This window comes from Glandiceps talaboti, chromosome 5 (genome assembly GCF_964340395.1).
Source record: "Glandiceps talaboti chromosome 5, keGlaTala1.1, whole genome shotgun sequence".
Taxonomy (NCBI): Eukaryota; Metazoa; Hemichordata; class Enteropneusta; family Spengelidae; genus Glandiceps; species Glandiceps talaboti.
The window spans coordinates 26,585,093-26,610,884 of record NC_135553.1 but is presented as its reverse complement, the minus strand read 5'-3'; the positions used below and the strand labels follow the sequence as shown (position 1 = coordinate 26,610,884).

The 25,792-nt window shown below is 34.8% G+C and overlaps 1 protein-coding gene across 1 annotated transcript in view; it reads left to right on the top strand.

Annotated features, from left to right (window-relative positions):
* LOC144435263 (DNA ligase 1-like) overlaps window positions 1–25,792 on the top strand; it is a 74,552-nt gene that overhangs the window by 29,185 nt on the left and 19,575 nt on the right. Inside the window, exon 20 of the mRNA XM_078123850.1 lies at window positions 21,385–21,582. Within this exon, the coding sequence (XP_077979976.1) occupies window positions 21,385–21,582 (198 nt within the window). The remainder of the gene's footprint in view (window positions 1–21,384; window positions 21,583–25,792) is intronic.

Sequence of the window (25,792 nt, the reverse complement as noted above, 5' to 3'; positions counted from 1 at the left end):
CTAGACTACATGTAGCGTGTAGATTTATGATCAAAGTACAGCTAAAATAGGCAGTGTTCACCACTAGACTACATGTAGCGTGTAGATTTATGATCAAAGTACAGCTAAAATAGGCAGTGATCACCACTAGACTACATGTAGCGTGTATATTTATGATCAAAGTACAGCTAAAATAGGCAGTGTTCACCACTAGACTACATGTAGCGTGTACTAAGATTTATGATCAAAGTACAGCTAAAATAGGCAGTGATCACCACTAGACTACATGTAGCGTGTAGATTTATGATCAAAGTACAGCTAAAATAGGCAGTGTTCACCACTAGACTATATGTAGCGTGTAGATTTATGATCAAATTACAGCTAAAATAGGCAGTGTTCACCACTAGACTACATGTAGCTTATAGATTTATGATCAAATTACAGCTAAAATAGGCAGTGTTCACCACTAGACTACAAATAGCGTGTAGATTTATGATCAAAGTACAGCTAAAATAGGCAGTGATCACCACTAGACTATATGTAGCGTGTATATTTATGATCAAAGTACAGCTAAAATAGGCAGTGATCACCACTAGACTACATGTAGCGTGTAGATTTATGATCAAAGTACAGCTAAAATAGGCAGTGTTCACCACTAGACTACATGTAGCGTGTACTAAGATTTATGATCAAAGTACAGCTAAAATAGGCAGTGTTCACCACTAGACTATATGTAGCGTGTAGATTTATGATCAAAGTACAGCTAAAATAGGCAGTGATCACCACTAGACTATATGTAGCTTATAGATTTATGATCAAAGTACAGCTAAAATAGGCAGTGATCACCACTAGACTATATGTAGCTTATAGATTTATGATCAAAGTACAGCTAAAATAGGCAGTGATCACCACTAGACTACATGTAGCGTATAGATTTATGATCAAAGTACAGCTAAAATAGGCAGTGATCACCACTAGACTACATGTAGCGTGTAGATTTATGATCAAAGTACAGCTAAAATAGGCAGTGTTCACCACTAGACTACATGTAGCGTGTATATTTATGATCAAAGTGCAGCTAAAATAGGCAGTGATCACCACTAGACTACATGTAGCGTGTATATTTATGATCAAAGTACAGCTAAAATAGGCAGTGTTCACCACTAGACTACATGTAGCGTGTACTAAGATTTATGATCAAAGTACAGCTAAAATAGGCAGTGATCACCACTAGACTACATGTAGCGTGTAGATTTATGATCAAAGTACAGCTAAAATAGATAACAATGTGTTTACTGCTGAACACCACAGGATTGGTATTGAGGAGAGTCTGAAAAGATGAATGAATGTAAACAAAACTCTTCAATCACAATCCTGTTGTGTTCTGCAATAAATGTGCTCTTGTCTAGTGAGTAAAACAACAATCTAAACTTGCCAAATCCATTATGATCATTAAGTATATATGTTATGTACAGTCTTCTGGTGAACACTCCCTGTTTTAGCTGTAACTGTATATGTTATGTACAGTCTTCTGGTGAACACTACCTGTTTTAGTTGTAACTGTATATGTTATGTACAGTTTTCTGGTGAACACTCTGTTTTAGCTGTAAATGTATATGTTATATGTACAGTCTTCTGGTGAACTCTCCCTGTTTTAGCTATAAAGGTATATGTTATGTACAGTCTTCTGGTGAACATTCCCTGTTTTAGCTGTAAATGTGGTGAACACTCCCTGTTTTGCTGTATATGTGGTGAACACTCCCTGTTTTGCTGTAAATGTATACTTTATGTACAGTCTTCTGGTGAACACTCCCTGTTTTAGCTGTAAATGTGGTGAACACTCCCTGTTTTAGCTGTAAATGTATACGTTATGTACAGTCTTCTGGTGAACACTCCCTGTTTTAGCTGTAAATGTGGTGAACACTCCCTGTTTTAGCTGTAAATGTATACGTTATGTACAGTCTTCTGGTGAACACTCCCTGTTTTAGCTGTAAATGTGGTGAACACTCCCAAAAGCAAAATAAAATAAAAATGAATTAGTTGCAAATGTTCAGAGTTTGTAAATCACATCAAACACACTACATATATATTGTTTATTGTGCAGTCAGATGCAGACATATACATATGTTCATCTATATATTTATACATACGTATATGTACACACATACATGTATACACATGCACAAACAAACACATACATGTACATAAATATATATGTGTGTGTGTCTGTGTGTGTGTGTACATACATACATCAGAGGTCGCGGTAGCTTTTTTTCTGATGCGTCGCTGGGACGCGTTCCTGCCAAAATTAGCGTCAAAATCCTATTACGGTGCGTCTTTTCCAAATTTGCATGCACACAGTCACATGTCTTTCAGATGTACACTAAATACGTTGCAAATGTAAATACATGTACATGAACACATCAGTGTCATTCTCCCGCACACCGTATACAAGTACATAGTTTGTACTTCCAAAAAGAAAACATTTATATGCAAGAATACGCTATACAGTCTGAGTGGTTTAACTTCATCTTTCTAGACTTTCGATTTTCTATGGTAATCACTCTCTAAAAATATGTGCTCCGAGAAAGAACTCCGGATGAATATATAGCGGAGTGGGAGAAGGCGTGTCGAAACCCCATAGCGTATAAATCCAGAGCTAATGTTTTAGCGGTTCTTGGAGTCGGACCTTACGGAGTACATAAAACTACCCCATGATACAAAACCGCAATGCATAAACTAAGTTCCATGACACGAGTGATGAAGTATGAACGACAGCGTGAACTTCAATTTGACAGAGACACAGTTGTAAAAGTTTTATACGAATTTTGTGTCGCTACGTTGCAATCATTTATTCTTGAACGACGCCTTACATGCGTAATGCGTTCAATCCCGTAACGAAGCTCAAAATAAGTTTCAGTTTTAGTGAGAATGAAATGGCGACGTGGCAGTATGAATTTATCAACGTGAAGGCTTCAGCATAGATTACTGTCCACCGATGTGGTCTATTTAATCATCGCTTCGCCCGTGAGGGAAGATGCTTCACCGTAACGTAAGGCCATGCTATCGATGGAAACTCTGCCAAACCATGTCTGTTAATAAGTAACTAATCACGTGGATAAGTAATTATAATATCACGTAGTTTCTAAACTACCCAAGACGTGCTCGGCACGTCAGGAAATGGTCATGGGGCACATGAAACTGTTGGAACGTTTTATATACGATGGGTCATATTCAAATTTCACAGGTCACACTGCACATATAAATAGTTACTATCAGAACTGACTAATTCCACGATGTCTGTTCTACAACTTCGAAGCAAAGATGATAACCGTACGTTTGCCAACAGTAAGCCCCATTTGTCCCCTGTTTATGACGCGTCCCCAGTGACGCATACTTCCAAAAAAAGGCGTCCCAAGTGTCAAATAGTGCATCAAATACGCACAAATAACGCGTTAACGCGACCTCTGATACATACATACATACATACATACATACATACATACATACATACATACATACATACATACATACATACATACATACATGAGATGTATGTGATGTAGCATACACACATATACATACACATATATCTAGGAGTCTGTTGGTATTGATGCATGATGTTGATTTAGAAGACATATTTAAATCCAATCTGATCACAGTGTGAAAACAATATAAAAGCAGTTTTAAACTGAATGCCTCCCATAAGGAAATCACTAATTATGCAAATTGGTCATTAAAACTAAAAAAAAATATGGTAACAGTTTTTTTGGACAAGTGTGCTTTCTTAGGTTAATGTATATGCCAAATTATATGGAATTTGAAGAGTGCATGATACTGCTTCATTACTGAATATCGTTCATTATTCAAATTACTCACTAAAGGTAAAAGTTGTATCAACAACATCTTAGCACATGTACGTATTATTATAGTTGATATATGTACTATATTATATGAAATTTGAAGCTTGCATTTTTAAGATATAGCCTAGTTACCTAAAATTATTAATTATGCAAATTTTTCATTAAAACTGGAATCTATATCAACAAAGTTTTTAGGACATATGCACTCTGTTATGTTTAACATATGCACTGAATTGTATTGAAATTGAAGTATGCAGTCTTAAGATATGGCCTAATTACCAAAAATCATTAATTATGCAAAGACAGACATCCCCCTTTTAATACCTCCCATACCCTTTCGGGAGGTAATGACACCAGACAAGACAGTGCCAGCAGTTATAATGTATAGCTTATATAAATCATATCTATAGATGTCATACTGAGTAATCTCTGATAGCCATTGTCTACTGTCACATACTAGATAACGTATTTACATTGTCTATACATCAGTCACATAGCCATTGTATCAATTACATTGTCTATACATCAGTCACATAGCCATTGTATCAATTACATTGTCTATACATCAGTCACATAGCCATTGTATCAACTACATTGTCTATACATCAGTCACATAGCCATTGTATCAACTACATTGTCTATACATCAGTCACATAGCCATTGTATCAACTACTATGTCTATACATCAGTCACATAGCCATTGTATCAAGTACATTGAAATCATCAAATTAGAATGGGTCAGAAAAGATCTAGACTTCAAAGTCAAGAGTATCGGTAGTATCATATCATCACCACATGATGAGTTAATGAATAATTTGATGGTATGCAGGACTAATGTATAGACATTGTAGTTCATCTATTCCGACCCATTCTAATTTGATGGTATGCAGGACTAATGTATAGACATTGTAATTCATCTATTCCGACCCATTCTAATTTGATGGTATGCAGGACTAATGTATAGACATTGTAGTTCATCTATTCCGACCCATTCTAATTTGATGGTATGCAGGACTAATGTATAGACATTGTAGTTCATCTATTCCGACCCATTCTAATTTGATGGTATGCAGGACTAATGTATAGACATTGTAGTTCATCTATTCCGACCCATTCTAATTTGATGGTATGCAGGACTAATGTATAGACATTGTAGTTCATCTATTCCGACCCATTCTAATTTGATGGTATGCAGGACTAATGTATAGACATTGTAGTTCATCTATTCCGACCCATTCTAATTTGATGGTATGCAGGACTAATGTATAGACATTGTAGTTCATCTATTCCGACCCATTCTAATTTGATGGTATGCAGGACTAATGTATAGACATTGTAGTTCATCTATTCCGACCCATTCTAATTTGATGGTATGCAGGACTAATGTATAGACATTGTAGTTCATCTATTCCGACCCATTCTAATTTGATGGTATGCAGGACTAATGTATAGACATTGTAGTTCATCTATTCCGACCCATTCTAATTTGACAATTAAAGAGTATCACATGGAATTTGGCAAATGGAGAGAAAAAAAATAGGATTTTGTAGTTGTGAAAGTTCAGTTTTAGTCAGAATATAATTTTGTTTGTAGCACTTTTGGGAACCCCCACCTTCTACCTCCCACATGAAGCAATACCCCAACCCCCACCTTTCATCCCCACATGAAGCAATACCCCAACCCCCACCTTCTACCTCCCACATGAAGCAATACCCCAACCCCCACCTTTCATCCCCACATGAAGCAATACGCCAACCCCCACCTTCTACCTCCGACATAAAGCAATACGCCAAACCCCACCTTCTACCTCCCACATGAAGCAATACGCCAACCCCCACCTTCTACCTCCCACATGAAGCAATACCCCAACCCCCACCTTCTACCTCCCACATGAAGCAATACCCCAACCCCCACCTTTCATCCCCACATGAAGCAATATGCCAACCCCCACCTTCTACCTCCCACATGAAGCAATACGCCAACCCCCACCTTCTACCTCCCACATGAAGCAATACGCCAACCCCCACCTTCTACCTCCCACATGAAGCAATACGCCAACCCCCACCTTCTACCTCCCACATGAAGCAATACGCCAACCCCCACCTTCTACCTCCCACATGAAGCAATACGCCAACCCCCACCTTCTACCTCCCACATGAAGCAATACGCCAACCCCCACCTTCTACCTCCCACATGAAGCAATACACCAACCCCCACCTTCTACCTCCCACATGAAGCAATATGCCAACCCCCACCTTCTACCTCCCACATGAAGCAATACGCCACCTATTCATTAAAATTCTCCTGAAAGATTACAAACTGATGAATGTATTCCAAACATTAACTGTATACCAGCTTTGTTGTCATATTGGTATCAGTGTAATAAATAGTATGGATGGCTCCACAATACCATTATGAACTATGATGTCATCATATAATCCACATGTAGTTTTGATGTATCTACATACACTGAGCAAGGTCAAAATCAATCACATTCATATCTGTCACCTGTATCACACCACATGTGAGTATGACTTAATTTTACATGGAAGTGAGTATTAAAAACCAGCTTGAATTTCTGTCTTCTCTAGTAGACAAATTATGCTTTCTGATAGTAAGACATTCAAACCTAATATTTCAAATACATAAATACGCCTATCATATATTACTATTTTGCACTCTACAAAAAATAAATTGGACTTTGTGATGAACACTTGGACCGTGAACTAATTCACACACACTTTGTTACTAAATGTATGTTTTTGTGGTTGTTTGTTTTTTTGGACAATTTGACATTGATCAGCTTAGAGGCTATTAGCCTTTTTAGCTGTAATTTGATATGATGATATGATATGATATATCCCTAGTCTTGTATTAAGACCATAGATCTGTGCTTCCTCATGTTGCCTGATAAACTGAAAGGTGATATTATTATTAATCTTTATTTATTAATCTCGATAACTCCATAGGTTTTTAAACCTCTTTTCGTGGAGGTCGAGATACATCAAAATACAAAATAACAACACAATTAAATACACGGCAATACAGTGCACTACAAATATTCAATACCAAACAAACACTTAAAATTGACATTGGTGACAATCAAAAGAGGAATAAAATTTCAATAGACTATTTAAAATACATTTACAGATACAATAAGTACAATTGACTTAAAATGATTCATCCACATACTTTGTAAATAAGAAATTATAGCAATCCCTCTTAAAAACATCAACTGCATCTATTTTACGCAAATGTACAGGTAGATTATTAAAGTCTTTGGCTCCTCTTACTGTAAATGACTTTTTAAAAAATTCAGTTTTAGCTCTAGGTATTTCTAAAAGGTACTGATCAACTGACCGTAAATTTCGTGTGGGACAGTATAGGTTAAACAGAGCATTTACATTATCAGGTGCAACTTTTTTTATAGCTTTAAATACAAGGACAAGTCTGTTTAACTGTAGTTTTAATGTCAGGGGTAACTATTTTAGACGAAGATAAAGATCTTTTGTTGGTACTGTATGATCAGTGTCTAGAATTAATCTCATACAGCGTCTTTGAATACGCTCTAATACTTGAATGTTAACAGCCGATGTAGTACCCCACACATTAGAACAGTAGCATAAATAGGGTAAAATAAAGCTACAGTAAAATATTTTTCTGGAATGTACTGTAAGGAAATGTTTCATTCTCGATAAAAGATATAGATTTGGCTTTACTTTGGATTCTATATACCTTATGTGATCAGACCACTCCAGGTTATGCTGTAACATAACACCAAGTAATTTTTCGCTCTTTACACAATCTAATTGTATATTATTAACAGAAACGTCAAGACACTGTGTATGCAAGTGTGATCGTTTTTGTACAGTTGTAATCAACATCGATTTAGATTTGGTACCATTAATACAGAGCTTATTGTCTGAGACCCAGCGACTAATACTCGTTAGATCTTTGTTAATTGCTGATGTAATTTTAACAATGCTGTTATCAGAAGCATATACGGTTGTGTCGTCAGCAAATGATATGGAACTGGTATCATTCAAATATAAAGGTAAATCGTTGACATATGTAATGATATCTGTCCAGGCTACCACTGTCAAGAGTAGCTTTGGTGTTATTAAACCTACAGTGTGGTTGCCTGCATTGTAAGCAGAATAACAGTAACTAGACTTAAAATATAAAGTACACCAACAAACATGTTGTCAATGGTTGAACTGTTCACTGGTGTTCCTGTATCACTAGGTTCAAAAAAGTGCCAACAGACTGGGTTCAATTAAAAACTAAACCAGATCTGCATGTGTGTTATGTACAGACAATGCTGAGTTGGAACTTGGACTCAACCAAACAATGTAGTAGGTTTTCCTTGGGTAATCTAGATCTGGCTTCCTCCTGCTTTAACAGTGGGACACCAGTGTATGACACAAGTTGTGACCAGATCTCACTTTCTGAATTGGATTTGGATATGCATACATCTGCAGTTGAAATCTGTGTAATACTGTGAACAGATTATTCAGAAGAAAAGGAAGTGAGCATATGTTATTTACTATTTTTCAAATTTTAAGGATTTTTGATATCTAGGTAATATGATTTGCATTGTACTACCGTAATACTTGTGTAATTTCCGGTAGGTTGATGGAATGTTAAGAATGATCATATACCAATATTCTATAGCCTCAATATGATGTGCGTCACTCATAGAGACCTTATGTTATAGATATGATGTATGTCACTCATAGAGACCATATGTTATAGATATGATGTGCGTCACTTGCATGTCTATCAGATCATTAAATATGATGGATATTGTAAAATACCATCTGTCCACTCATCACCAGCCACTTTGATCAGTTGTCAACTTCTGAAAGTGTATTTAGATTTTCTTCCTACACAATGTTTAAGCCTGGTAAAAGCTCAATAAATGTACCAGAGTACTGTTGCCTGTGATCAGATTTCTTCCACAGTATCCTTGTTTTCATAAAATCTGTACATTTGATCAAATTCTCCAGTCTGAGTGAATTCATAAACTGTAATAAATTGTGGATGACTTCATAAACACAAGTGAACCCCAATGTTTGAATCCCACAATCTTGGATTGGTATCTTATTATAATAAGCTTCATTCATCCAAATAAATTCAGAAATTTGGTGAATGGCTGCCATTTAACAACTCCCAAGTGTTGTTGAAGCAGGAGGAAACTGGAATACGTGGAGAAAACCTGCATTGTTTGATAGTGTTAAACTGAGTATCATTCCTGCATTGTTTGATAGTGTTAAACTGAGTATCATTCCTGCATTGTTTGATAGTGTTAAACTGAGTATCATTCCTGCATTGTTTGATAGTGTTAAACTGAGTATCATCCCTGCATTGTTTGATAGTGTTAAACTGAGTATCATTCCTGCATTGTTTGATAGTGTTAAACTGAGTATCATTCCTGCATTGTTTGATAGTGTTAAACTGAGTATCATTCCTGCATTGTTTGATAGTGTTAAACTAAGTATCATCCCTGCATTGTTTGATAGTGTTAAACTGAGTATCATTCCTGCATTGTTTGATAGTGTTAAACTAAGTATCATCCCTGCATTGTTTGATAGTGTTAAACTGAGTATCATTCCTGCATTGTTTGATAGTGTTAAACTGAGTATCATTCCTGCATTGTTTGATAGTGTTAAACTGAGTATCATCCCTGCATTGTTTGATAGTGTTAAACTGAGTATCATTCCTGCATTGTTTGATAGTGTTAAACTGAGTATCATCCCTGCATTGTTTGATAGTGTTAAACTGAGTATCATTCCTGCATTGTTTGATAGTGTTAAACTGAGTATCATTCCTGCATTGTTTGATAGTGTTAAACTGAGTATCATTCCTGCATTGTTTGATAGTGTTAAACTGAGTATCATTCCTGCATTGTTTGATAGTGTTAAACTGAGTATCATTCCTGCATTGTTTGATAGTGTTAATCTGAGTATCATTCCTGCATTGTTTGATAGTGTTAAACTGAGTATCATTCCTGCATTGTTTGATAGTGTTAAACTGAGTATCATTCCTGCATTGTTTGATAGTGTTAAACTGAGTATCATTCCTGCATTGTTTGATAGTGTTAAACTGAGTATCATTCCTGCATTGTTTGATAGTGTTAAACTGAGTATCATTCCTGCATTGTTTGATAGTGTTAAACTGAGTATCATTCCTGCATTGTTTGATAGTGTTAAACTGAGTATCATTCCTGCATTGTTTGATAGTGTTGAACTGAGTATCATTCCTGCATTGTTTGATAGTGTTAATCTGAGTATCATTCCTGCATTGTTTGATAGTGTTAAACTGAGTATCATTCCTGCATTGTTTGATAGTGTTAAACTGAGTATCATTCCTGCATTGTTTGATAGTGTTAAACTGAGTATCATTCCTGCATTGTTTGATAGTGTTAAACTGAGTATCATTCCTGCATTGTTTGATAGTGTTAAACTGAGTATCATTCCTGCATTGTTTGATAGTGTTAAACTGAGTATCATCCCTGCATTGTTTGATAGTGTTAAACTGAGTATCATCCCTGAATTGTTTGATAGTGTTAAACTGAGTATCATTCCTGCATTGTTTGATAGTGTTAAACTGAGTATCATCCCTGCATTGTTTGATAGTGTTAAACTGAGTATCATTCCTGCATTGTTTGATAGTGTTAAACTGAGTATCATCCCTGCATTGTTTGATAGTGTTAAACTGAGTATCATTCCTGCATTGTTTGATAGTGTTAAACTGAGTATCATTCCTGCATTGTTTGATAGTGTTAAACTGAGTATCATTCCTGCATTGTTTGATAGTGTTAAACTGAGTATCATTCCTGCATTGTTTGATAGTGTTAAACTGAGTATCATTCCTGCATTGTTTGATAGTGTTAAACTGAGTATCATTCCTGCATTGTTTGATAGTGTTAAACTGAGTATCATTCCTGCATTGTTTGATAGTGTTAAACTGAGTATCATTCCTGCATTGTTTGATAGTGTTAAACTGAGTATCATTCCTGCATTGTTTGATAGTGTTAAACTGGGTATCATTCCTGCATTGTTTGATAGTGTTAAACTGAGTATCATTCCTGCATTGTTTGATAGTGTTAAACTGAGTATCATTCTTTTTACATACAGACCTGGTTAATTTTTTATCAGTAGTCATAGGGATTACATACAATAATACTTTTCTTCAACTTCAAGGCCATAACTCATTCTATAAATCTGAGGTACAATAGTCTTTCTTATCCAAATGTTAATATCCTAATCTAACATGGGCTTTAAATGTCTGTAACAGTGATATAATATCTAGGTAGCTGATCTAATGCCGATCAAAGAGTTTTCAAGTATCATGCCTTTTAAAACCCAAGCCTGGAAAAGTTAACTGAGAAAGTTTTTTAGTCCCCCAAAAGGGGATCAACTACAATGGGCTCCGTCCGTCCGCCTGTGTGTTTGTCCGTGTAAAACGTCATTTTTCTGACATGCAATATCTGATTTCAATCAAACCTGATACAAAGATGACATACCTAAAGAAAAACCGATATTGTCGTGAATGGTTTTGCAAAAGGAAATTATGTACCTTGATGCCTGCATAATATGTAACTTGTAAGCTTGGCAATGTGTACATAGATGTTCAGTGGGTAAATTTACAGTCCATAGAGGGTCTAGTGGGGTATTCTTCAGTGTCATCAAGAGTATAACAGAATCATATGTCCCTTTGGATAAAGTGGTGATATTATTCCCAATCATTAGTTTTATGATCAATATTACTTTGAAAACACTTTTAGTTATTAGTTGAACATCAATTTCTAACAATCATGAAAATACATATTGTCCAAGATGACAGCTAATGATGTCACAAACTATGATGAGATTTTGGAGTTCCAAACAGTAAGTGTGGTAAGTCTCACATATTACGAGATTTCAGTCAGCTGTGGAGATTAAGTTTAAAATAATATCAGTTTTCCTAAGGAAAATAATGGAAATTACTGATTGAAAAAAAAATTGATCTCTTGTTTTGTGACATATTATGGGAACCCATGTTAATTTCTTCTTGTCCACATCAGACAATTAGATGTCGTTCAAAAATATACTTTAGTGGTCAACAGCCCTGGAAAATGGCCAAAATCAACACGAATACCCCTGGAAAACTGACAAAAAACCCCTGGAGAGTCCTGGAATTTTGTTTTCCTTTAAGTGTACGAACACTGACAAAAAAATATTTTGCCAAAACCATACTCCCAGAAAGCTGCTGTAAAGGAAAGAAATGGCCAAAGAAAGTGTGATGTCAAGTAACCCCAATTACTAAAAATAACAAGAAATCCTCCCAACCTCAAATTAAAGTATACCATGTAATTTGTATAAGGAAAGTTGTCATATCAAAAATCCCACAACAGAATCAATTGTAGCTGCCTTTCATTTTGTCACATTCCAATATTGTTGCCATACTTTGTATATGTAAATGATGTACATGTATTGGCTGTATATAAGGGGACTGTTTTCTACAAAAATTTTGTTTGTTTGTTCTTTGGGGGAAGCAAAGTTCACACTTTGTGTTTGAAAATCAAGAAATTGTGGTAGGATGGTGGGGTGGTGGTTCAATTTTCAGATGTAACCATAATCAACAAAATAGCTTCCTGAAAAACTACATGGATTAAATTTAGGAACACTGACATGTTAGATTTCTATTTCATTTTATATTTAGTGTTTAGTGTTTACAAAACTAAAACTTGTTGTCGATATACTACTATGGAAATCAAACAATAGGCAAACTAAGATAGACGCAAACTAAAAAACTAAAACTATTGTTAATATACTACTATGGAAATCAAACAATAGGCAAACTAAAACTGTTGTCGATATACTACTATGGAAATCAAACAATAGGCAAACTAAAACTGTTGTTGATATACTACTATGGAAATCAAGCTATAGGCAAACTAAGATAGACACAAACTAAAACTATTGTTGATGTACTACTATAGAAATCAAGCTATAGGCAAATTAAGACAAACTAAAACTGTTGATATACTACTATGGAAATCAAGCTATAGGCAAACTAAGATAGATGCAAACTAAAACTGTTGTCGATATACTACTATGGAAATCAAACAATAGGCAAACTAAAACTGTTGTCGATGTACTACTATGGAAATCAAGCTATAGGCAAACTAAGATAGACGCAAACTAAAACTTGTCGATATACTACTATGGAAATCAAGCTATAGGCAAACTAAGATAGACGCAAACTAAAACTGTTGTCGATGTACTACTATGGAAATCAAGCTATAGGCAAACTAAGATAGACACAAATTAAAACTATTGTTGATATACTACTATGGAAATCAAGCTATAGGCAAACTAAGATAGACACAAATTAAAACTATTGTTGATATACTACTATGGAAATCAAGCTATAGGCAAACTAAGATAGACACAAATTAAAACTGTTGTCGATGTACTACTATGGAAATCATGCTATAGGCAAACTAAGATAGACGCAAACTAAAACTTGTTGATATACTACTATGGAAATCATGCTATAGGCAAACTAAGATAGATGCAAACTAAAACGGTTGTTGATATACTACTATGGAAATCAGACTATAGGGAAACTAAGACAAACTAAAACTGTTGTTGATATACTATAGAAATCAAGCTATAGGCAAACTAAGATAGACACAAACTAAAACTATTGTTGATATACTATGGAAATCAAGCTATAGGCAAACTAAGATAGACACAAACTAAAACTATTGTTGATATACTATGGAAATCAAGCTATAGGCAAACTAAGATAGACACAAACTAAAACTATTGTTGATATACTATTATGGGAATCAAGCTATAGGCAAACTAAGATAGACACAAACTAAAACTATTGTTGATATACTACTATGGGAATCAAGCTATAGGCAAACTAAGATAGACACAAATTAAAACTATTGTTGATATACTACTATGGAAATCAAGCTATAGGCAAACTAAGATAGACACAAATTAAAACTATTGTTGATATACTACTATGGAAATCAAGCTATAGGCAAACTAAGATAGACACAACTAAAAATATTGTTGATATACCACTATGGAAACCAAGCTATAGGCAAACTAAGATAGACTCAAACTAAAATCATTGTTGATATACTACTATGGAAATCAAGCTATAGGCAAACTAAGATAGACACAAATTAAAACTGTTGTTGATATACTACTATGGAAATCAAGCTATAGGCAAACTAAGATAGACACAACTAAAAATATTGTTGATATACTACTATGGAAATCAAGCTATAGGCAAACTAAGATAGACACAACTAAAAATATTGTTGATATACCACTATGGAAACCAAGCTATAGGCAAACTAAGATAGACTCAAACTAAAATCATTGTTGATATACTACTATGGAAATCAAGCTATAGGCAAACTAAGATAGACACAAATTAAAACTGTTGTTGATATACTACTATGGAAATCAAGCTATAGGCAAACTAAGATAGACACAAATTAAAAATATTGTTGATATACTACTATGGAAATCAAGCTATAGGCAAACTAAGATAGACACAACTAAAAATATTGTTGATATACTACTATGGAAATCAAGCTATAGGCAAACTAAGATAGACGCAAACTAAAACTGTTGTCGATGTACTACTATGGAAATCAAGCTATAGGCAAACTAAGATAGACGCAAACTAAAACTGTTGTCGATGTACTACTATGGAAATCAAGCTATAGGCAAACTAAGATAGACGCAAACTAAAACTGTTGTCGATGTACTACTATGGAAATCAAGCTATAGGCAAACTAAGATAGACGCAAACTAAAACTTGTTGATATACTACTATGGAAATCATGCTATAGGCAAACTAAGATAGATGCAAACTAAAACTGTTGTTGATATACTACTATGGAAATCAGACTATAGGGAAACTAAGACAAACTAAAACTGTTGTTGATATACTATAGAAATCAAGCTATAGGCAAACTAAGATAGACACAAACTAAAACTATTGTTGATATACTATGGAAATCAAGCTATAGGCAAACTAAGATAGACACAAACTAAAACTATTGTTGATATACTATGGAAATCAAGCTATAGGCAAACTAAGATAGACACAAACTAAAACTATTGTTGATATACTACTATGGGAATCAAGCTATAGGCAAACTAAGATAGACACAAACTAAAACTATTGTTGATATACTACTATGGGAATCAAGCTATAGGCAAACTAAGATAGACACAAATTAAAACTATTGTTGATATACTACTATGGAAATCAAGCTATAGGCAAACTAAGATAGACACAAATTAAAACTATTGTTGATATACTACTATGGAAATCAAGCTATAGGCAAACTAAGATAGACACAAATTAAAACTATTGTTGATATACTACTATGGAAATCAAACTATAGGCAAACTAAGATAGACACAACTAAAAATATTGTTGATATACCACTATGGAAACCAAGCTATAGGCAAACTAAGATAGACTCAAACTAAAATCATTGTTGATATACTACTATGGAAATCAAGCTATAGGCAAACTAAGATAGACACAAATTAAAACTGTTGTTGATATACTACTATGGAAATCAAGCTATAGGCAAACTAAGATAGACACAACTAAAAATATTGTTGATATACTACTATGGAAATCAAGCTATAGGCAAACTAAGATAGACACAACTAAAAATATTGTTGATATACCACTATGGAAACCAAGCTATATGCAAACTAAGATAGACTCAAACTAAAATCATTGTTGATATACTACTATGGAAATCAAGCTATAGGCAAACTAAGATAGACACAAATTAAAACTGTTGTTGATATACTACTATGGAAATCAAGCTATAGGCAAACTAAGATAGACACAACTAAAAATATTGTTGATATACTACTATGGAAATCAGGCTATAGGCAAACTAAGATAGACACAAACAAACTATTGTTGATATACTACTATGGAAATCAAGCTATAGGCAATCTTAGATAGACGAACTAAACTATCATTGCAACATGTGAATGATATAAGCCACATTAATGTCTTTACATTGTCAGTAAGGGCAGCAGTGCCTCTGATACAGTGATATCAAGTTTTCAACTTCGTTTAGTGTTTACACTCCCTTGATTACAGGGTAGTTATATCCACATCACCAAGGCAACACCATCAACCATGTATGTCATCTACTACATATGATGTCAGTATTTTACGTACTAGTTTGAGTCGGACTTAGTTTTCTGGCAGTTTTATATCTCTTATTATAAGTCTGTTTCCAGACTCTGCTTTTGAAGATTATACTTTCAAGGTCTCAAGGGATGGAAATTGATATCTGTTGTACCAAGATAAAGTGGTATTTAGTGTGTATTGGTGTGATGATGAATTATAGATAAAAAAACATGTTCTCCAGGCAGAGTGGCATTAAGAAGTTTAGCTTGAAATCTTTCTTTGAAGTGTATTATAAAGAGTAGTAGAATAATCCTTATGTTGTGTGGAGAAGGCAAGTTTCTTTAAGATTATTTTCACTTTGTAAAACACCTAGCATGGCAATCAAAATATATGAATTGTGAACAGACATGTAGACACATCACTTTGAGTTTTACCAAAGAGCATATTTCATTTCATTTTATGCTACTAGACATATTGTATTGTACAGCAGCCATTTATCTACAGAGTTATTACAGTACATGTATTCAGTGGCCATATTGAATTTTACAATGGATTCATATTACTAGATACTATTGTGACCTCTATTAGAATTTGCATGTTGACCCCTGAGATTGGGTTGGAGTTTGTTTGAACGAAGTAACTGATTTTTTATTTCTGTGGCTCCATACTACTTCATGGATATATTTTAAGACATTTTTGTATAGTTGATTAAAGAAAAACATAGCCAGGTATGAAGTACTGCAGCAAATAAAACATCTAATAAACACAATGCGATCTAATATAATTCAGAGAGTTTTTTTGAGAAGTTGGTTTCCTCTTTCAATAGAAAAACATAGCCGGGTAACTACTGTAAGTAAACAGATCTAATAACACAGTCATAAATGTTTTGAAACCAGACCTAATAATAAAATATTGTTTCTGGTCAGGAAATGTTGTCTAAATTTGATGCGAATTAAAAAAAATTTTTTTTAAATTGTTCATGATTACTTCTGCAGTTGTCTTTACTGAAGTAGCAATTAACATAGGTAGAGTTATTTTGTGTTTTCCCGTGGATCTGCAGACTGCATTGGCAGGAAAAACAGGGGGGAAAAGATTTAAGTGGGGGCATTTCAGTGATGCATTGTGACCAGTAACAATTCCTTCTCTTTTGTTGGCCTTTATTAAAACTCCCACTACGGTGAGAGCTATATCCTATAACGTTCTATAAAAGCTTCACATTACATGTTGTAGTTGGCCATAAGATCATATCTGCAGGCAATCATACGATCTCTTCACTATTTCAAAATTTAAAATCTTGTTTTTACTTCGTTTGATACTCGCGTGTGTTTCTGTTTCTGAAAGCATGCATGGGGAGCTGAGATCGTCGGTCAAACCAGGTCAGCTTCAACTTCGGGTGAAATCACCAGCTTTCTACCAAAAATGCTTGCTGGAGGATTCGCCAACATAAATCCATATGATCTTTTCTTCGATCAAAATTGAAAATCTTCTCTCTTTGTTTTAATATAAATCTTTCGATACTAAGGGCGGGTTTGCTGCCAGAACGCCTGTATTTATTTGTAAAAAATAACATATCATAACAATGCGAATGAGAAAAGTAAATGTTGTTAGTGTGTTACAATGTTGGGTAGTGGTTTCATTTAGTCAATTTTTCCCCAATTTTCTGACATTAATTGGCTTTGTTCTAGACCGCTCAATGTATTCGGGTTGCTTGTATTGAAAGGTATGTATATCAAAATATATATCGATAAGTTTCTGTCCAGTTCTGAATTTAATATTTTGAGAAAACAAATGAACTTGAGAACCATGGAAATTCACCTCATTGTGGCGTGCATCGTGAAATTCTTGAACTGAGTGTTACATAATGGGTATATTGCCGTAAACTAGCATCAAAGTATAGAGCGGTATTATGCTTACCATAAAGTGTGTAAACTTTCTGATGTGTACTAGCGATTTGTGTGTGAGTGTTCAAAGTCGAGTCAAGCTTTCCTGTATTGAATATAGGTAGTGGATATTTGGATAACTTTTTCGACAACTGACTTTCACAGATATAGAGGTAACGTGTAACATTCATTGTGTTCAAATGATACCAATAAGCAATCCATACATTTGTTCTGTATGCATGGGTAAATGTACGTATGTCTGTATGCATGTCGGATGTATGTGTAGCCCTGTAAATTTGAATAATTTGATTTCAAAAGCCATTTTTATCTGTTCAACTACATGTACATAATTAGATTGATATCACAAAGTCCTTTCATATTTCTTAAAGTTTGGCACACCTTTTTGCCAATTCAGGGGTATATCATGTACTAATAGCCTACTATAACAAGGTTGTTGCATTCCAGCAATTATTATGTGTAGGAACAAAAAGCTCAATATTACCGTTACGGAAGGCATTCAGTTTAAATCTGGTATATGTTGTATTGTATATACGTATACATAATGCTGACAGACATCACAAATACACAAACAAATTCACATACCCACAGAGGTAAACAATAAGGCACGTCCAAACAGTCATATTAACATACAAACACAGATAGACACACACACACATAATAATTAATACACATGTGCACAGACAGAGATTCACACAGATTTAAATACATTCACATTTTCACATACACAGAATCACACACATGTATACAGAATCACACATGTTCACACATTTATTTATATGAACAAGGATTGACACACAGATTTAAATACATTCACATGTATACAGAATCATACATTCACAAACAAAGAGGTAAACACAGGCATACATACATACATACATACATACATACATACATACATACATACATACATACATACATACATACATACATACATACATACATACATACATACATACATACATACATACATACATACATACATACATACAAACAAACAAACAGGTAAACATACACTCACAAACAAACAAACAAACAAACACAGAGGTGAACACAGGCATACAAACAAACACGGAGGTGAACACAGGCATACATACACAAACAAACAAACACAGAGGTGAACACGGGCTTACAAACAAACACAGAGGTAAACACAGGCATACATACATACATACATACATACATACATACATACATACATACATACATACATACATACATACAAACAAACATACAAACAAACAAACAAACAGAGGTAAACACACACACACAAACACAAAGGTGAACACGGGCATACAAACAAACAAACAAACACAGAGGTGAACACACACACACACAAACAAACAGAGGTAAACACACACACACAAACAAACACAGAGGTGAACACGGGCATACAAACAAACAAACGCAGAGGTGAACACAGGCATACAAACAAACAAACACAGAGGTGAACACGGGCATACAAACAAACAAACAGAGGTGAACACACATACAAAAACAAACACAGAGGTATACACACACACACAAACAAACACAGAGGTGAACACGGGCATACAAACAAACAAACACAGGTGAACACAGGCATACAAACAAACAAACACAGGTGAACACAGGCATACAAACAAACAAACACAGAGGTGAACACAGGCATACAAACAAACAAACTCTTGGTGTTTGTTATAATATACAATGTAGATTAGGTGTAACATTGATCAAAGTGGTCTTTAATTTTTTTTTTAATTTTCACTTTATATTACATCTTAGCATATTATCCTATTACTTGAAGTTATGGTGATTAGCTGATGAAAAGCATTTATTATGTGCTTTTTAGCACCACTGAATTTCTTAGTTTCAGTAGTGCAGTGGGCATGGCAAACTGTCTGTCTGTCAGTGTGTGTGTGTGTGTGTGTGTGTAAACAACTTCAAGTTAAAAACCGCTAGACCTTTTGCCATGATATTTGGTGGGTATGTTACCTTGAGTGTCTAGTTGGGAAATTGTTCACATCAAAATGATCTTACCATCGGTGTGTGATTTGGGTTATTAAAGAAATGTGATTTTGGTCAAAAAAAACTTAAACTCAAAAAGTACTGGACAGATTGGTCTGACATTTGATGGGAATTTTCTTCGTGGTGTTTTAGATCAAGAATTGAACATGATGATCTCCTCAGTGATATGCAAATTAGGTATAGAAATGTGTATTTTTGGTCAAAAACCTTTTTTTTAAAAACTGTCGAGCAGATTGAGCTGAAATTTGGTTGGAATGTTCTCCAGGATGTTTATATTAAGAATTGTTCATAACACGATGATCCCATCAGTGATATGCAAATTAGGCATAAAGATGTGTCTTTTGGTCAAAAATCTATAATTTCAAAATAATTTGGCAGACTGGGTTGAAATTTGATGGGAACGTTCTTAGTGGTGTTTAGATGAAGAGTTGTTCATAATATGATCCATCATGTGATATACAATTACGTATAAAAATGTGTATTTTTGGAAAAATATCTCAGCAGATTGGGCTGAAATTTAATGGGGATGCATCTAGAGATGTGTAGATAAAGCTGTATTCACAACGTGATGATCCCATCATTGATATGCAAATAAGGTCAAAATGTCAATTTTTGGTCAAAAACTTATTTCTTGAAACTACATGGTGAATGGGGTTGAAATTTGGTGGGGATGTTTCTGGAGGTGTTATTGTCGCAGTTATTGTTTAAAACATTTCTACACAATTGGTCCAGGCAACCATGTACATGCCCTTAGCAACAGTGAAATGATGCATATTACAAAGACAACAGGGATGGGTAGGTAAGTGAATACAGATTCAAAATATGTATGTAAATATGCCTAGCAACAGTACCACACCCATAGCAACAGCTAAATGATGGTTTACATTGCAAAGATGAAAAGTGGGACGGGCAGGCAAGTTATTAAAGATTCCAAATATGTACACAAATATGCCTAGCAACAAGACCATGCCCACAGCAACAGCTAAATACAGTTGTGCTACAATGTCATTGGCGCTATTGTAAAATTATAAATGACCATTTAGAAAACAATTTGATATTGTTGTGATATGTATGTATAAACTACAGCCAAATACTATCCAGGGTATCATTGTTGTGATATGTATGTATAAACTACAGCCAAATACTATCCAGGGTATCATTCCAAGGTATAAGTAAAATATAGTCACATACAACCATGATAGATTGGAGCAGATTTTGTAAGGTTTACAGAATTTCTTGAATGTTGTATCTTAGTTTAGACAGGAAACATATGTAAACTGACCTGGAAACATGAGTAATTTTACCTATACACCACCTTTAACATAAAGACCAACACAAAACACCTCCACCCCATGCAGTTAAAAATATGTTTATGTGCCAGGTACTAATATTTTTGTTGTCTGGTTATTTTGAAAGTTAACTGTGTTGTTTATATATTTGTTTTACAGATTGGAACTGGTTTTAAAGATGAAGAGTTAGAACAACACAATACATTTTTTAAAGACCATGTGATAGAGAAGCCTAAGGCCTATTATAGATGGGATTCATCAGTAGAACCTGATCATTGGTTTGATGCAGTACAAGTGTGGGAAATCAAGGCAGCTGATTTATCTATATCACCTGTACACAAGGCTGCAGCAGGCATTGTAAGTTTAAGCTGTGTCTGTGTCTGTGTCCATATGTGCATGTCTATATACATACATGCCTGTATGTATGTATGTATGTATGTATGTGTGTGTGTATGTGTGTGTATGTATGTATGTATGTATGTATGTATATATATATGTATGTATGTATGTATGTATGTGTATATGTATGCATGTGTATGTATGTATATGTGTGTATGTATGTATGCATGTATGTATGTGTGTATATATGTGTATGTATGTATGTATGTATGTATGTATGTATGTATGTATGTATGCATGTGTGTATATATGTGTATGTATGTACGTACGTACGTACGTACGTACGTGTGTGTGTGTATGTATGTATGTATGTATGTATGTATGTGTATATGTATGCATGTGTATGTATGTATATGTGTGTATGTATGTATGCATGTATGTATGTGTGTATATATGTGTATGTATGTATGTATGTATGCATGTATGCATGTGTGTATATATGTGTATGTATGTATGTATGTATGTACGTACGTACGTACGTACGTACGTGTGTGTGTGTGTGTGTGTGTATGTATGTATGTATGTATGTATGTATGTATGTATGTATGTATGTATGTACCATGAAATAGTCTTAACCAGTGATTGACTGGAAATTAACTGGCCATATCTTTCACCAACAAAAGATATACTATTGAAATTTGCAATGTTTGACTAACAGATAAGATTACTCTAAAAGTGTAGCAGGTGATATCATGAGAACTTGGAAAAGTGGGATAATAGGATTAAATAGTCACCAATGATATTGTTAACTTTTACACAATAGAAAATCTTGTGATTTATATATTAAAACTATAGACTCAATGTGTAGGGTTTATGGTGGAAGAGAAGCACTGTGGAAGTGAGGGAACTGCGAGGTCACAGGAAGTGAAATAGAGATCCCTTCCATCCATAATGAAAACTAAGACACAACTCTGTCAGTGGTTGATATATAATACCCCTAACCAAGATCAATAGGTTTTGACTGAAAGTACAATACTGCGAGCCATTCGTTTTTCTGTCCCTAAAGAGTTGGTCAATGTAATGCACTAGTATGGTATACCATACACCATTGGCTGCAGCACGATAGGCAAATTACATTAGTCTAGAGGCTAGCTGTCTTTTCTAAATTCTTTTCCAATATTGCCAGCAGGTAGCCTCTACAGTAGATTAACATTCGTGACATGTATTTGAGAACAAAGGTTTGTCATAGTCTGGTTTCTTATACATGTTATGATCACTACACATTTGTACAATCATCTCCGAGTGTTATGATCACTACACATTTGTACAATCATCTCTGAGTGTTATGATCACTACACATTTGTACAATCATCTCTGAGTGTTATGATCACTACACATTTGTACAATCATCTCCGAGTGTTATGATCACTACACATTTGTACAATCATCTCTGAGTGTTATGATCACTACACATTCGTACAATCATCTCTGAGTGTTATGGTTGTAGACGTTGTCACTATTTGGATCCAGACTCATTTTTTGCCAGGCTAATTTAGTTTTGTAAGAAATATATCAAGTTCATTTCTCCATGTCCTCAAATCTACGTCGATGGAATTTTAGGTTGTCGTATGCCGGTGTTATACCAGACAAAAGGTGTTACTTATCATTACATTATGTACTTTCGGATTAGTGTAATCAGTGTCTATGCCCGTATTTGTCACTCCGAAGCAGGCTATAACCTATATATGTGTGTGTGTGTGTGTGTGTGTGTGTGTGTGTGTGTGTGTGTGTGTGTGTGCATGTGTGTGTGTGCGCGTATGTATGTATATGTGTGTGTCTATGTGTTATTGTGTGTATGTATGTGTGTCACATTTGTGAGAGTCTAACATGATGAATTTCTGATTTTTAAACTAAATCATTGTGAACACAAAATTATTGGAAAAGATTACTAAGTACCAAGCAACCAACAGGCATTATATGGATGGCAATAGCACATCATGGTGCAACATAATTTCTATGTTTAGAGCACATCTTTGTTTTCACTCTCAGTAAATAAATAAACATATCAATTCAAACATAGCCATGGGTATCTCTCAAATAATAAAAAAAAAAATATACTGAACTTCCAACACCATAGGTTAAATGACCTCAACCATTTGGTGAATATTTAGGTGAGGTTTCATTAGCAAATGAAGGGAGCCCTCAGAGTTCATTTATTGAGAGTGTAAGGATGCCATACTAGGTCATTACCCACCCTCATTTACATTAAGGTCACATTTCATAACTGTAATTTGGTAAGATATTATTATGTAGCATCATTATTCAATTCAGTGTGTTCATTTCATTTCATTTCACCCATAAAGCCAAATTTCCTTGTGTAATCATTGCATTGATAATCGCCATCATTGCTCCATTGTTAATCATGAAATGTACATCTACAATATACAATGTTTCAACTCCTTCCCCCATCATTGCTCCATTGCTAATCATGAAATGTACATCTACGATATACAATGTTTCAACTCCCTTCCCCATCATTGCTCCATTGCTAATCATGAAATGTACATCTACGATAAACAATTGTTTGCCATCATATAGGCTTGTATGTATGTATGTGTGTGTGTGTATGTATGTATGTATGTATGTATGTGTGTGTATGTATGTATGTGTGTGTGTGTATGTATGTATGTATGTGTGTGTGTGTGTGTGTGTGTGTGTATGTATGTATGTATGTATGTATGCAATAAATGCCGTCCGGGTAAATACACGCCTACGTAGGAGGCATGTATTGCCCGGATGACATTTACCTTGTACCCCGGGAACATTCTTTCATGGTGATATATTCTTCCCATGAAGAACTTCATACACTCATTGTCTGTGTTTTGATTTCCGATAAGAAGACTGACGCCTAAAGCTGACAAAATTGATACACGCCGGTGTCAACATTCAATGTACATAAACGTTGTGATGAAAATAGCAATTACATCACAATTGAGTGTATTTCGTACCACTGTCAATTGTGATGTAATTGCAGATAAACAATTTCTCTGAAATCTGCCTCTATTCAACAAGACTAGCGTAAAGAAACATAATTACGTGCAAATAAAATACACCTCTCAAACTTTTGAAATGTTGTGTATTACGAAGCAATATAGTGTACATAAAGCTAACATCCAATAACACTTGATATGTCATAAGTCCTTCATCAACACACAATACAGTCTTCAATTTTTGTTTTGTACATAATGTTCAGACACACCTTGGTTGTCTGCTCCCCATGGGTTTCACGTGTTCTACTTTGTAAGGAGATGCTACTACGATTTATCTCTGGATCATGAGGAAAGAAAGGTTCAAAGTTTAGATAGACATGTGTCTGCGATAATGTGCCTGCAGTAGCACACAGAAATTCTATCAAAAGTACAACTTTCATCTGTGTCTATTACACAAGACCAGTGTAAAGAAACAGCAATACCATATTAATTTCATGTAGGGTCTATGATTACATTTAAATAAAGTACACCATTTCTCCAATTTATGTTTACCTACAAATTCTGAGAAATTAAGCTGTGGTAACAGCTGGTGGTATATTCTACCTTCGGGTGGTATCAAGCACAAATACGTATATATGATGTTGTAGACAGATTGGTCATTTGTCGGGTCGTTGTAGTGTTTAATGACTTTGTTTCACATATTACGTTGATCTGAACTTGCCTTATAAGTCATATTAGTCCATCCAACAAATGTTACAAACTTTCCTATGCTGTCTTCGCCGAACTGAAATTGTTCAACCTCCAATTTTGCGTGTTCTTCACACCCTCTCAGTCCAAATGCTTTGCAGGTGTAGAATAGCATCGCATGCGACATTCCAATCGCGGTTGTCAAACTCAGTTCACCAATGTCCCATAGTCGTTTCTCCTCTTCTTCACTTATTAACTATGCTTGCTTTCTTACCGCTCCTATTCTGCGAGACATCAGTGACTTCCTTTCTGCATTCAGCGCTGCATGGAATTCATAAAATGTCTTATTTGATGTATCCATGAAGTTGAAATCGGGGATGCCCATTGTCCCTGATATGTCGTTGGATATTATTGAGTTAATGTTTCCCCTGGGTAAGGTAAAAAGGTAAACTGTCCGTTGCCTCGACCACAAACTGTACGAGCCATTTGGTCAGCTCTTTGTCTGTAATTGTCGGTAAATCAGTGACAAACGGTATAGGGCAGTCGAGTCT